At 39.9% G+C, this 14,425-nt stretch overlaps 2 protein-coding genes across 6 annotated transcripts in view; one reads left to right on the top strand and one right to left on the bottom strand.

Annotated features, from left to right (window-relative positions):
• Positions 1-5,378, top strand: part of smarcal1 (SWI/SNF related, matrix associated, actin dependent regulator of chromatin, subfamily a-like 1) — a 27,630-nt gene extending 22,252 nt beyond the window's left edge. For 3 of the 4 annotated variants that reach the window (XM_031299381.2, XM_036004190.1, XM_031299373.2), the window contains 7 exons: positions 12-230; positions 2,376-2,446; positions 2,671-2,773; positions 3,065-3,247; positions 4,040-4,140; positions 4,372-4,468; positions 4,654-5,378. In XM_031299381.2, the coding sequence (XP_031155241.1) occupies positions 12-230; positions 2,376-2,446; positions 2,671-2,773; positions 3,065-3,247; positions 4,040-4,140; positions 4,372-4,468; positions 4,654-4,785 (906 nt within the window). In that variant the 3' untranslated portion in view covers positions 4,786-5,378. The remainder of the gene's footprint in view (positions 1-11; positions 231-2,375; positions 2,447-2,670; positions 2,774-3,064; positions 3,248-4,039; positions 4,141-4,371; positions 4,469-4,653) is intronic. The other variant, XM_031299390.2, reaches the window with a different exon arrangement.
• On the bottom strand, positions 4,805-14,425 carry nme9 (NME/NM23 family member 9). 2 transcript variants are annotated; one of them, XM_031299410.2, is made up of 17 exons: positions 14,185-14,425; positions 14,017-14,074; positions 13,635-13,738; positions 13,403-13,474; positions 12,820-12,936; positions 11,806-11,890; positions 11,562-11,644; positions 11,384-11,476; positions 10,699-10,853; positions 10,169-10,365; positions 9,612-9,756; positions 9,433-9,540; positions 8,704-8,855; positions 8,452-8,596; positions 7,261-7,523; positions 6,953-7,046; positions 4,805-6,082 (listed from the first exon to the last, which is right to left on the bottom strand). In XM_031299410.2, exons 1-17 carry the CDS (start codon positions 14,215-14,217, stop codon positions 6,079-6,081), a joined length of 1,908 nt encoding a protein of 635 aa, XP_031155270.1. In that variant the 5' UTR covers positions 14,218-14,425; the 3' UTR covers positions 4,805-6,078. The 2 variants fall into 2 exon arrangements, with proteins under 2 accessions (XP_031155270.1, XP_031155264.1); XM_031299404.2 differs by having other exon boundaries at positions 6,963-7,046.

Here is a 14,425-nt window from a genome sequence, read left to right as displayed (position 1 = left end):
TTCCTCTCTAGTCACCTTGGGGGTGGGACTACTCGGGCTCTTCTAACCTTGGGGAGTTGAAGCTGTTGCTGGAGGAGTGTCTGATGTTGCGCCGCCTTAAGTGCGACGTCCTCTCCCAGCTTCCTGCTAAACAACGCAAGGTCGTCACGGTGACCATAGATGGTATCAACACCCGCATAAAAGCTGCTCTGTCAGCTGCTGCCAAGCAGTTGGCCAGTCAACACAGCAATGTAAGTTACAAATGTTTACCACAGTCCCGGGAAAAACTGGAAAAGAATGTGTTGCTTTTAAAATGGAAGTATCATAAACCTTAAGAAACAAGGCTCTGCTGAAATTTACAGTCTCCCGTTTTAGAAATGAATGCAAAATGAATCGATCCTTCCAGAAAGTGGTTAAATTGGACAAAATGACACATTGGAAGAAGCAGATTACAGAAAATGGTAAGATCCCGTAAGACTAAGAGATGTCATGTTGGCTGAAAATCTCATAATCTGACCTTTAAATTATCCAATACCCTTTGGTTACCCTAAACATAACCTTTGTTTAGCCCAGGAAAGTTACATGTATTGGTTCTGTCCTCTTCACATGAGGGAGTCCTTTTTCAGGCCGTCCCTGAATACTTCAGCAAGTCTTATTTTAAAGTGCTCATATTATGCTCATTTTCAGATTCATAATTGTATTTAGAGGTTATATCAGAATAGGTTTACATGGTTTAATTTTCAGAAAACGCCATATTTTTATTGTACTGCACACTGCTGCAGCTCCTCTTTTCACCCTGTGTGTTGAGCTCTCTGTTTTAGCTACAGAGTGAGGCATCTCACTTCTATTCCATCTTTTTTGGGAGTTGCACATGCGCAGTAGCTAGGTAAGGACTATTAGCCAGTCAAAAGCAGAGTATGAGGGTGTGCCACGCTAGCAGCTAGGCGAGCATTATAACGTGTGTTACAAAGTGACGCACGTTTGTCACGGAAGTAAAGGCTGGACTACAATAGAGCTGTTTGTGAACAGTGTTTTCTGTTGAAGATGTTAAGTGCCTTTGGGGTGGACTAGAGTTGAGCTGGATACTCGGCTGAAACGAGTATCCGGTACGGATAAAGCACTTTTGCCGAGTACGAGTAATACGAGTCAATATCTGTGCTCGGATTGAATAAAAATCTTCATTGGGTAGTTGACTGTGTCTGCGTTCTGTGATAGGCTAGTCGTCACAGCGCCCCTCCCCTACACACATACAGATTTATTGTGTTGCTGTGTGTGTCCCGCTCTGCTCACTCACACAGAACAGCTCTCTCTCTCTGTCTCTCCCTCAGTCACTCAGGTTCGCGGGTCTTTTCTGTTAATGTTGAGGGTTTCTTCAGCTTCAGGTTTGTTTTTTACTTCGGTTTGTAGTACTTACTTATTAACCAGTAGAGTTCTGGTAAACGTGGGGTTTGTTCAGACGTGGTGCTTGGTAGAATGCGACTCGCGTTGCGTCTCTGCCTGTCGGAGATTTTTTTTCTTTTTTAAACCGTCAGCTGGCTCTAAACAGATCTGAAAAACAGCGTCGGACTATTTGATCCGTAGAACACAGTCCCCCCCGCCCCCCTCTCTCTCTGTTACACACTCACTCACACACACACACACACACACACACACACACACACACACACACACACACACATACCTGGTGTGGAAATAAAAAAAATAAAAAAAGAACCAAAAAAATCACACTGATCATAAAAAAATTAAAAGTTAAAAAAAGAAAGTTATGTTGAGTATGAAAACTCTTGTTCATTACATTTTACTTCATAATTGCAACCACATGTGTTGTATTCATTGTTCTTGTTCTGTATATAGTTTGTTATCGTGATCAAAACCATTGATCTGAAGCTCAATGCTGATGCTGTCATGTAAATAGTTTTCTAATCAGCAATAAATATAACAATTTCTGATCAACCCATATCAATTATCAATTGCATGCTTAAAATAACATACCGGTTAAAGCCCCGCCCATTTCAAGACAAACCGACCCACTTCCAGGTTAAATCCCGCCCACTTCCGGGTTAGGCCCCGCCCAGTCCGAGTACAGCTACAGATACAGATAATTCATATGGTTAACAGATACAGATACAGATAATGCTGTACTCGCTCATCCCTAGGGTGGACTTTGGGCTTTTTCACGTTGTAAACCTATAATGTGCACAAAAAAGATATAACACAATAAAGGAAAGGGAAAAAGCCAAAAAGCATAATATGAGCACTTTAAGTATTTATACACTGATGGGAGAAAGTAGCTTAGCGTGATTGTTAATTATCACACTGCTCCTCAGAGTAATGGCTGTCTTATCAAATCATTAATCAGAATTTCCTGTCCGTTCTTATCTTGTGCTTTTTTTCAGAAAAGGGAAGAGAAGGAAGCCCTCCTCATCTTTTATAACCACACAGCTGAAGCCAAGCTGCAAGCCATTATGTAAGTACAGACCCTCTAATGGTCGGGGATCAGCAAGTCGAATCAGCTCAGATGTGATGAGCACTGAGATTAAAATGTAAAATGAATCCGAACCTTTTGTCAAGCCATTGTGACTGCACTGGATTTGAGATAACTTGAAGAGTTTGAATAAATACACATAGGACTGAATATTTCACTGCTTTTGTTGAAACAGTTGAGAGCTATGTTGTTTCTGTCACTGCCAGGGAGTACATCACAGACATGCTGGAGTGTGGGAGGGAGAAGTTTCTAGTGTTCGCCCATCATAAGTTAGTCCTGGATCATATCATCACCGAACTAGTGAAAAAGGTGAGTCAGATGTACTGATAACAGACTGCACAAAAGCCTTGTATACAAAGAAATGTAATTTTGACAGTGCATTTTTACTTTCTTTTTTTTTAACCAGACTGGCTCTTTCGTGGGAGTTAAAGTCAACTCTTATCAGTAGCTGCAGGGAACAAGTGTGGGCAGCACATTTGAGCTTAGTACTACTACTACTACTTAATAAGTAAACTTATAATAAGTTTAACAAGGAAGGGTTGTTGATTTGTATTGGCCCGCTATTTAATATACATTCTGGCCTTTTAATTTCTCTAATAGAATGTCAGTCACATCCGTATTGATGGGTCCACTCCTTCAGCTGAACGGCAGCAGCTGTGTGACAAGTTCCAGTACTCGACTAAGACCTGTGTGGCTGTGCTGTCCATCACTGCAGCTAACATGGGTCTCACCCTGCACTCTGCTGACCTGGTGGTCTTCGCTGAGCTTTTCTGGAACCCCGGGGTAAGCCATGGAAAGTTATTGCTACAAAAATAGTGTGTACTCATTGTGACTACTTTATTAGGAACACATTTTACTTTGTAGTATTTTCATTTGGGACTCAATTTTGAAAGACAAAGTAAAAAGTGTAGAGAGAGACTTTCTCAGGAGTTGGGGGTGACCTAAACAGAGGTTGTAATCCTCAGGTGGCCAAATGAATGCAAATTTCCTACTTTCTAGTCTTCTACTTACGTAAATTGGCAATGCTTTGCTAACATCAAAGCTGTGCACCTACAGCGTCTGCCCTGTGAATTGTAGAAAACTTTGTATACCTGCTAGAAGGCATGAAGAGGGGGATAGTCTATCCTCCCTTGTTCCCCCTCTTCCTGCTGTCCTTGTTCATATATGTACATTGGGATTGAATTTTACTTTTTTAGCTGCCATTTTTCATCCAGGCATCATGTGAAAATGTCCCACTCCCACTCTCTCTTTATGCTAACAGTGGAGCTTGCAGTGACAGAGATGTGACCCGGATCACAGTACAGTCAAATAGGGCATTCTAAAATTGGGGAGTAAAGGGGACAAATCTCATTCATTATGAATTGACTCCTGTACTCCACCTCTGTGTCAGTAACCAAAGCCATGAGGAATCCTAATAGTGCTTTAATTTCAACTTTTGGCAGCTTCAAGCCTGAATAATGACTTTACATTTTATTTATATTTTTCCTCAAGCAGAACACTCGTCAAACTTTACTGCAGCTGAATGAAGGTTTGGTGATGCTAATACAACTCAAATGCTCTTTTTTCCTCCTGCAGATTCTCGTTCAGGCAGAGGATAGGGTGCACCGTATTGGACAAACCAGCAATGTGAACATTCACTACCTGGTTGCCAAGGGAACAGCTGATGATCACCTCTGGTATGTGTCAGTCAGTGGGCAGTATGACCCAATCACACTGATAATCAAACAGTCTTTCACTACTGAGCCAAAACTGAAACATTAGGGGTTCAAGTTAATGTGGGTTGTCTGATATGCATATGGTGACAAGCAGTGAATTGTATTGTATCTGTGCTATTATTATTATTATTATTATTATCATTATTATAATTATTATTATTATTATTATTATGTATCTCTTTATTGATCCAGGCCAATGATCCAGGAAAAAATGAATGTCTTGGAGCAAGTGGGTCTGTCTGAGTCCAACCTCTCAGACAAAGCGGTGAATGCCAGCTTCCACTCTAAGGTAAGCTCTGCATCTGTCTATAAATAAAAGTATAATCCTGTTTACACTTTTTAAATAGCATTCACACATTTACATAGATGAAACATATTAACATGAGGCTACACAGTGCAACAGAGCTCACCTAGCTAAATCAAAACGGGTGTCTGTAGATTCAGTTGTAAACCTGACTATATGGGTTTGTTCAGGACCCTAACCAGAGGAGCATCATGGAGATGTTCCAGAGGTCTTTCACTGCAGATGACGACATAGATGAAGTCATATTATTGGAGGCTGCGAACGAGTGGGAGGACACCCCGCCTCTAAACAGTTCTGGTTAACACCACGGTGTGGTTGGACAAAGCCACGGTAAAAGGAGCATCAAAGACAATTTCAGCAGATGACTGAACCTTTCCATGTTGACAAATTATATATGACAATACTCTGTTTTGCAAGTCCCAGTTCCCATTTTTTTGCCTATCATGACTAAATGTATTTCATTTTTAAAAGCTTACAAATACATGGAAGCCTATTTCCTATTCTGTAAGTCATTGTAATTACAAACTTTCTCAAACAAATGACTTACTTAAATCGAAATAATTACTTCGTATCTCAAAATAATGAGAAACACTCAAAGATAAAGACGTAGTATTTCAAGAATTCTTAAAATGAGTATCTCAAAAAAATAAGAAAGTTCTTGAAAATTGCATAGGCATATGTGTTACTTTGAGAAATGTTCCCATTATTTTGAGATACTAAGCCATTATTTTGAGAGTTTCTCATAATGACTTACATACGTTTTAAACTTGTTTTTTTCTTTTACTGGCGGAAATGGGCTTCCATACAATGCTTCAGTTATATTAATAGATGTAAAATATACAAACCTATACATTTTTTTGCTAATAAGAGAAAAATAAATAAATGTCTGACTCAAGGTTGTTTTAGAATCCTTCTGAAATTATAACCTGAATGCTTACTGGATGCAAGTATAGTAACAGTTACTCTGGTTTTACCTCAGTTTAATTCATAAACCCCAGTACCAACTGATCTACCAGCGAGCTGCTAATAACACCAAGAACTTTGTGGTGTATTTTATAACTTGATATTCTTAACATTCTCACATACAATAGTCACATTGACGCAGGTATTCTCCTCAATTGTAACAGGAAACACAACCAAGCCTAATTACAGCATGGTAGTAGTAAAATTGATAGATTGTTAGCAATCCAACATAGAATGAACTGAAGTCTCGATTCAGCTAAAGGCTTCTTTGAAGTTTGAACTGATTGGTTGCTTTGTGGCGACTGTATGATCCTGGTCTTAGTCTGGAGTTTACAGCTGCTGTTGCGAGCCAAGAAAGCTTATAAACTGTCAACTGCTGTCAGCAGTATTAAAAAACTCGATAGGTTTACAAGTACTCCCTTTAACTAGCTAAGTAATATGTGGTCACCACCTATGTCAGATACATGTTTATTTCATGATTTGAAGAGGAGTGACAGATATTGAATTTTTCTATAATGTTACAGAATATGCCCACAATACAAGATAAACAAGTAAGGGTGCTGATTCAATTTGAGTGGTCTGGATCGTCACTTCCTTCTGTCTGTGGGCTGCAGGGATTCAAATTATGTGGGTCACCTGTAAAGTAAAGAGGAACATTAGCTTCAGTCTTCTGAATGATAACAACCACCACCACATATTAATGAATTTCCTACACAGAAAGAACCTATAGAACCAATAAAACCGTATTGTTCAAATTCATCAGCCATAGGACTCGCAGAGCAGAGGTACATTATGTCGCCTAAACCTTTTAATATCATCCACAATGCAGCTGGTCATGATTTACTTCCCTCTTCTCGCCAAAGAGACTGGAAGAGCAGTTTACATCTCCGTTTCAGCTGATATTAGTAACATTATGAAGATCAATAGCCTCATTTTAATCTGAATCAGAAGATATGCCCCATTCGACTAGTGGAAGCTATCTGAATTGTCAGATGAGAGACGTATCTACTTGCTAGCTACTCTCACTTCCCAGGAAGTATTGCAGTGTCCCAGTTCAGGAGCTGGATCCTTTGAAAGATGCTGCCCTCACAGAGAAGGTCTGGCCAAACCTGCATCTTCTCCCCAAATACAATTCTAGCATCAACAAAGACCAAAAGCAGCTGTGTTGTCTAGTTTCCATTATTTACAACTTGCAGAGGCTTTTTCATTGGTCTTATTAATGTGATATATTTACTGCTCACTGATGACCAATACCTTACGAAACTGATGAGGATTGCCTGTGCTCAAACTGACTGGTGCAGAATGGATTGTGGGCTACTAAGGGGTGCAAAGGCATTTATACTGGTTGTGTATGCCTATATGAGCCTTTGGGCGGGAACAGGCCTTTGTTTATTTGTTGTTTGTTTATGACCTATTCAGTGAGAAATGCAGACATTGAAGGATCAAGCCCTTGCATTAGGACAGCTAACATGTCAGTGAAATACCTTCTTCTAATCATTTACTCACTTACTCATACCTTCATTATGGTCATCGGACAGTTCTTCAGTTAAAGATCTTGCCATTCCTGTGTTTTCATCTGCAGAATAGTCTTGCTCTTTTGCTGCAAATAAAATGTATCTTTATTTGAAGTCTCAAGTTTACAGTATTTGCTTTTCAACCATGACAAATATAGCTGGATGAAATATTGTTTCTAGCAGAAATAGGCTATAAAAACCAACGAAAACATAAAAACTTTACATTTTTAATCTCCTACATTTTATTTATTTGGAACCAGATGGTGTGCCAGATGGAAATGTCATATGTCATATGATTACCTAAAATGGTTGTGTCAGTCTCTCCATCACTGGTGAGCTCTGCCTCTGAGCAGATGTCACCGAAGATAAAACGGATCTTCTCCTCTGCATGCTGCTCACTGGAGGAGCCGTGGACTGAGTTGTGGAGGATGTCGGAGGCAAAGCGGGCCCTCAGAGAGTTTGGGGATGTTGCCTTAGCTTGGTCAGGATCTGCGGGGCCCATAGTGGCCCTCCACTCCTCCACTGCATTTTCCTTGGTCAGGACGAGCATCATACATGGCCCCCTGAAACCAACAATGACAGGATGTTCATATAACAGACAGAATTTTGTGTAATATCAATGTCATTTTAAGACATTCCTGGTAAAGCCTGACTATTCATTCAGAGGACTGTGCTACTGCAAATATATCGTGCTGGATTATGTGATGCTCATGATACATGCTTGGCTAGTATGACCAGTGATTGCTGACATATATGATTGATGAACCTTACCCATTCACTGTCAGTGTATTCAACACCTTTCAAATTTAGAGGGAAAGAGTGATGCACCTGCCTACCCTCTTTTAGTGTGTTTATTATTAATTAATTTAATTAATTAATTTTGACCAATAGCACCTACGTTCAACTATCCACTACAGTGTGGTCATTGATGCTATAGATATGAATGTAGCAACACATTAACACACATGACAAAAGACAATTTTTACACTGAAATTCAATTACAGATAATGCAATTAAATTGTCGACAGCCACAACAGGACATTTTCTATTGAGGGCAGCAAAAAACACTGCTTTTCAGCCTGTTATTAAGTTAATCCTTAAATACACTGCAGGATATAAAGTGTTACCTTAGTTATAAGAACAAACATTCCACAATGGCTAGAATATAAAACTACAGTAAAGGTAGTTTTTCAAGCCGAAGTGCCCAGCTGCACACATCTCTCTGGCCATTGTATCCGAGCAGTTGTGTAACAACCAATTGAAGGGACTAATCGGAGCGGAAGATAACTCTAAAACCTCGATGTGCAGTGGAACAAAGAATGAAATTGAGATGGACTTCCCAGCCACTTGCTTGAGGCTGCCTTGATTTTAAGCAGCTAAGATTACTGTAAGTGCTGTTAGAATTTCCAGTGGCAACAGGAATTAGGGCAGGTCTGCTGTTGTCACTTTGCTCTTCTCCTTTGGCTGTGTTCAGGACAGGTATTGACTTACCGACACATGAATTCCACCAGTTGGTTGAAGAAAGGCTTCTCTCTGTGCTCTTTGTAAAACTCCTCAGCCATCTCCCTCGACAGCACCATCTCCTTCAGCTGCGTTACAGAGAAACCGCTGCCTCTGATCTCATCCAAAATCTTCTCTGTTAAGAGTGAATAGAAAATACATTATAAAGGTTATATGATTATTTGTGCACATCTATACAAACACAGGTACATTTTTACATTGTTTTAAATGACCAGAAAGGACCTCTGTATTCCTCCATGGCATCAGGTTTGATCACTGCCAGTGTTTGCTGTTTAGGGAAGAAGAAGTTGATCTCTCGCTCTGCCTCTGCATGGCTTTCACTGCCATGCAGTTGGTTGATAGGCTCATTCTCCACAGCAAACTGGGCCCTTAGACTGTGAGTGATGAGGGACACATAAGTCAGCATTACAGGTATGATTAGACTGTCACGTACCATTTATATCTAATAGGTAATATTTGATGTTTTTCTAGGAATTATTTTTGGACGAAGTAGTGTAATTTATTGTACTTTTCCTAACTTTGGCTCACCCTGCCTTGTCTGCTTCTACTTCAGCTAGTGATTTTCTACAATTTTAAGACTGCCTTTTAGAAACCCCAGAAACTGGAGTGAACATTGTGCATCATAGGCTGAATGAGACAACAAGTAGTGCAGTCACACGACAAAGATACATTTTAGAGACAAAGTTCTAACTGTCGGAAAATAAACTTTCATGTAGTTGATTTCTTCCTGTGTGGTTGTAGGATGGGAAGCATTCTCTCTCTTTAATCACACATTTGTTTTTAATAACTTGCAAAAACTGACAAGGTTGAAAATAGAAGTCAAAAGAGAAATACAAAGTTCTTTCTAACAAGCTGTCAGATGGAATAACAGTGAAACTCAAACATTACTAATTATTCCACAGTGACTTCTCTTTTTAAGTGTGTAAAGGAATTGCGCCACACATCACTTACCATTCAGGACTCTCCTCTCTGGCTTTATTAACATCAGACGGACCAATGATGTTCTTCCAATGATGGACAGCCCCCGTTCTGGCCAGAGCCAAAGCTAGCACTGGCCCACTGGAAATATAAATGTTAAACTTGCAGTAACATACTTCTCTTTAGAATTATGTAGCGCATGTGCAAGTTACCTGGTCATGCTTTGGAGCAATGCAGGGAAGTAGTCCTCCTCAACATGTTGGAAGTAAAACTGTCTGACCTGCTCCTCTGTCAACATCACTTCTCTTTGGAGAGCCACGATGAAGCCTGACTTGTGGATTTGAGCCAAGATCTCCTCTGCAGAACAATAGATATAAAATATACCCTAATTTGCCAGTTTATTAGGTACAGCTAGCTAATGTGGTCTAATACAACAATCCTGCAATAAATCCTACCTTCATGAAAGTTATAATGTTCAGTTTTTGTTGAAACTGTTTAAGCAGTGTTTATGTATTGCATTGTATTAGACTGCATTAGTTTTAGCTAGTTGTACCTAATGAACTGGCATAATTTATAGTTTTAATATAGATAGACATATTGTAGTTTGAAAGTGTGACACATTTTTTTTGCAGTGATCAATTACAAAAAAATCTAAACTGCACTTGTCATTTAACACCTTTGCTGTGGGAATCAAGAAGCAGTCCCACCATGTCAATATGAACCACCTTTGGGTGTGTACTTGTGCTTGTGTAATTGGCACAAGCCCCACCTCTGTTTTCTCTGGCAACGTCAGGCCGGATAAGAGCCAGTGTCCTCTCCACATGCGCTTCCTCCCCATCCTGCTCTGTTACTGAGGCTGTCCTAAAGTTGGGGAAGAAGAAGGCGAGCTCCCTGCTGGCCTGGTCGCTGTTCTCACTACCGTGCACTGCGTTGAACAGTGTCTGTGTGCCGTATTGTGCCCGCAAACTGCAGGAAACCAGGGGGGAGAAAGGAGAGGAGAGCAGATGGTTGCTCAGCTGGCGCTCAACCAGAGAGAAGCATAATGTTTGGGTGTGTCTGACGGAGCAGGCGAGAAAGTGCTGTTTGCTTTCCCAGACTTAAGCCTGTGATTGTTTCACACTGTTGCAATCAACGGTGCGTTAATAAATGTCTATGCTATTAACATATAATAATGTCCTTATATACAAAGACACAGGAATGATCTTCTCATCATGCTGTATCTTACAGTTTTAATGCCATTGTTGATGTTTTCTCAACTCTTTTTCTGAATGTAGCATAGGTATAATTTCAGTAACTAACCTTTCTGGTTTATTTCTCCTGGCTTCCTCTATGTCTGCTGGGCCAATGAACTCACGCCATGCTGGCACTACGTTAGCAGAGCCCTCAATCTGAGAGATTACCAGAACATGGGATGGACCACTGGACATAAACTGCACCAAGTCCTCAAAGCAAGCCTACAAACCACAATCACATAAACAAAGAGACAAGAGCATACACATATGTACAGTGAACACATACAACTAGAAACAAGTCTTTTTATGTCTTGAATCAGGGCTTAAATTCACAAGGTGACAAAGAGAAGAAGAAATTAGTATGGATTTATTTTTAAAAGGTTCATAATATACTACTATATTATTTCATCAACATTATTGCTTCACCTAGCCACCTTTCCTCACATGTTTTATATTTCTGAATCTCTAATCATTTAGTCTCATCACAAACAGCGGGATAAGCACAAAAAAAGCTGCTTACACAGCAGATCTATTTTGAGCCCTGTGCAAAAATGCAGATGGAAGTGTGATGTATTGCAAACTAATTGAAATGATTTTTGCTCTCCCATAAGGATGTTGACTCAGAATTTAAATTGCCCAGACTAACCTCACAAACACACTAAACCGATCAGCACTTTGACTAGTATGCCAATTAGTGTTTCTGTATCTGTCAAATGTTTTTTCTTACGTCTTTTTTGTTATTCTCACCATACCTCTTCTGCTTTGTGCTGGTAAAAATCCTGAGCCTCAACCTCAGTCAGCGTGCGTTCCTCGTGGGCCAGGATCTCAAACCCAGCATCTTGAATCTAGCCAGGGGAGTAATGTCAGGATAATGAACTAATATCAGCAGGAAGGCTTGAGACAATCTTGTCAGTGTAAGTCTCTGTGTACCTTCATAATGATCTCATTTGCCTTGCCGTGAGCAACAGCATCTGGTTTGATGATGGCAACTGTGTAGGATTTACTGGCAGGAACTACAGGAGAAAAGAACCGCTTGAGTGATGAATGGTAATGCAGATTAAATGGTGAACGGCATCATGATGATGCTGGTAAACGACAATGGTAATCACAGTAACAACATTACCAGCAATAATGCTCATGGAGCACTAATATGATTATGTTTTTTCCACAGTACCAATTATGCTTTCTTCATTTTCTGACTGCTGTGGCGTCTCCTCCTCGTCTTTCTTCTCACCATCCACCAGACCATCATCTTTAACCTGACGGACACAACAAAACCAAATAAAAACACTGAATCCCTAAAACATGGGTGTGTAGAAACACTTACATACCTACTTTCTTGAATAAATAAAATACAGCTGCAACTACTGATTATTTTAATATTGATTAATCTTTCAGTTATTTTCTAAATTAGTCTATAATTGTTGGGTTTAAAAATGTCCATCCCGGAAACCCAAGGTGATTTCTTCAAATTTCTTGTTTTGTTCGACCAACAGTCCAAAGAAAGTTCCTTTTCCTTTTCTTTCAAGACAAGAAAAGCAGTAACTGGTCACATTTGAGAAGCTGCAACCAGAGCATGTTTAGCATTTTTGCTTGAAAAATGGGTCCCTTTACTGATTATATCAGTAAGCAAATGGACTCAGCTGCAACCTAGTAGTGTGGTTGTCTGTACAGTTTATCTTGCCATGCATGGATAACTATTTGCTACTCCAGCAACTTTTTTTGTATGTCAGGGGTGTATCAGGGTGGGTGTTATTGACTTGTGTTTGTTGTCTTTTGGTTCTGTTTTTGTATATATTTGTTCTACAACTTCATAATAAAATGCAAAAAGAGTATTTATCAATTAGTAGTTGCTGATTAATTTTCTGCCGATTGACTTATTGATAACATAATTAACTAATGGGCCTTTTTTACAGGAATACATTTTTACATGTTACAGTAGGAAAAGTACAGGTGTAAATAATAAAATCAATGACGGCTGAATTTCATTTAGCTCCTTCAGTTTCAAGGTCCTAATCCTGCCAAATTGTCATGGCTTACATGGCTGGTGTTAATAGTAACACCTACATTTCCTACTATGACAAGTCAAACTGCTGCTCAGATAGGACTATTGTTCCAAAATGAACATATGTATGAAGGGATAACTGTACTGTGTATGTGAATGTGTGCCACGTATTTTACTGCTCACCGCTTTGCGTTCACCACCTTGCTCCAGGACTGACTTCTCTTTGGCCAGTTCCTCCACAATCATCCTCTGAAGGAGAGGAGCATTGGCCCCTCGCAGCACAGCCACCAGCTCCCCACCCTATTCATTCAACACATAGACCTTTTTGGTTTTTTTTCACCATTCTTTGACTCAAATTTAACTTAACAAGCAGTGACATACAGAGATGCTTTGACTACTGCAGGCCCAGCTAAAAAGTCTGCAACAACAACAAAATATGCTCAAGGATGAGACTTCTGATAAAAGAGTATTAATAACCCAAATGAAATAACGGGCGGCAAATTGCATCACCACCAGAGAGATCACAGCTCTATTCATGGCCCTATTTGTTTTTCTGCCCTAAATCATTACACCTCTGAGCATGACAGAGTCATGATAAAAGGAAAAATAAAATATAGAAATAACTAGAGAGTGAAATTATTAAGACAGAAATTGTATACAAAGGACAAAAAGGCAAAACACACAGAGCTGATGGCTCATGTATACTGAAGCATGAACACACACACACGTTTACTGTACAAGCATGCATACACACACACCCGCTCACCCCATAGAAGAGGAAGGTGGGCTCACATTTCCCTCGATACTTCTCCAAAGCATCAATGTTGTCTGCCTCGGCCTGTACCACACACACACACACACACACACACACACACACACACACACACACACACACACACACACACACACACACAAACAAATACAAGTTTAGGGTTGCTACCTCACAAATTTTGGTTTTAATTTAAATTCTTCACATTTGAAGTTTACTTGGGGCTTACTGTGGCAAAATGTAATAGGTCATCACCCAATTCGTTCTTTATTTTTCGGAGGAGACTAACCACAGCTCGACAGGGACCACACCACTGTTGGTACACATCTACAACTAGAGACAGTGTGTGTGTGTGTGTGTGTGTGTGAGAGTGTGAGGAAGAGTGGTACAAGCATTCAATCTGCAGTTATACCAATGAACACAGTGGGGCAGCAGCATACAATAAATTACACTCAGATTGACAGACCTTAGTCACACATTCTGTTTATTTAAGTTACACCTATAACGTTACAACAGTAATTGAACAGATGCTTAGTGTTGTGACGGTTAGTATTCACTTTTAACGGGACATAACAATGACTATTTTACTTCTGATCTGAAGTAAATCTTACCTGTTAAACCTTTGGTTGCAAGCATCTCCTCCCACTGCTCTTGGTTTGTGACAGAAGCCTTGACAAAAACAAAAAAAAACGAATTAATATCAGGGCTTCATAAAGTTACCTTGAAACATAGCTAGAGGACTCATGTCAACATTACAGACGACATTGTGCTTGTCCAACCTGCAGACTCGCTTCTTTCTTCTTGCCTGCCATTTGTTTAGTCAAATTAAATGGTTATTATATCTTAAAGAGCTAAGCGATATTTTAAAGATAGGTTTAATTAACATGAAGTAAGCCGAGTTGCTAATCACGTTATCAAACTCCTCAGATGCAGCTCGCGCTTGTTTGGACCCTTGGTTGCTAAGCAACGGCGCTTTCCGGCTCCGGAGCCATCTCACCGGGGATCTATCATCTGACAGTA

The sequence above is a fragment of the Sander lucioperca genome, chromosome 8, assembly GCF_008315115.2.
Source record: "Sander lucioperca isolate FBNREF2018 chromosome 8, SLUC_FBN_1.2, whole genome shotgun sequence".
Lineage (NCBI taxonomy): Eukaryota > Metazoa > Chordata > Actinopteri > Perciformes > Percidae > Sander > Sander lucioperca.
Note: the sequence above shows the minus strand (reverse complement) of the source record. Positions and strands in the feature narration are given on the sequence as shown.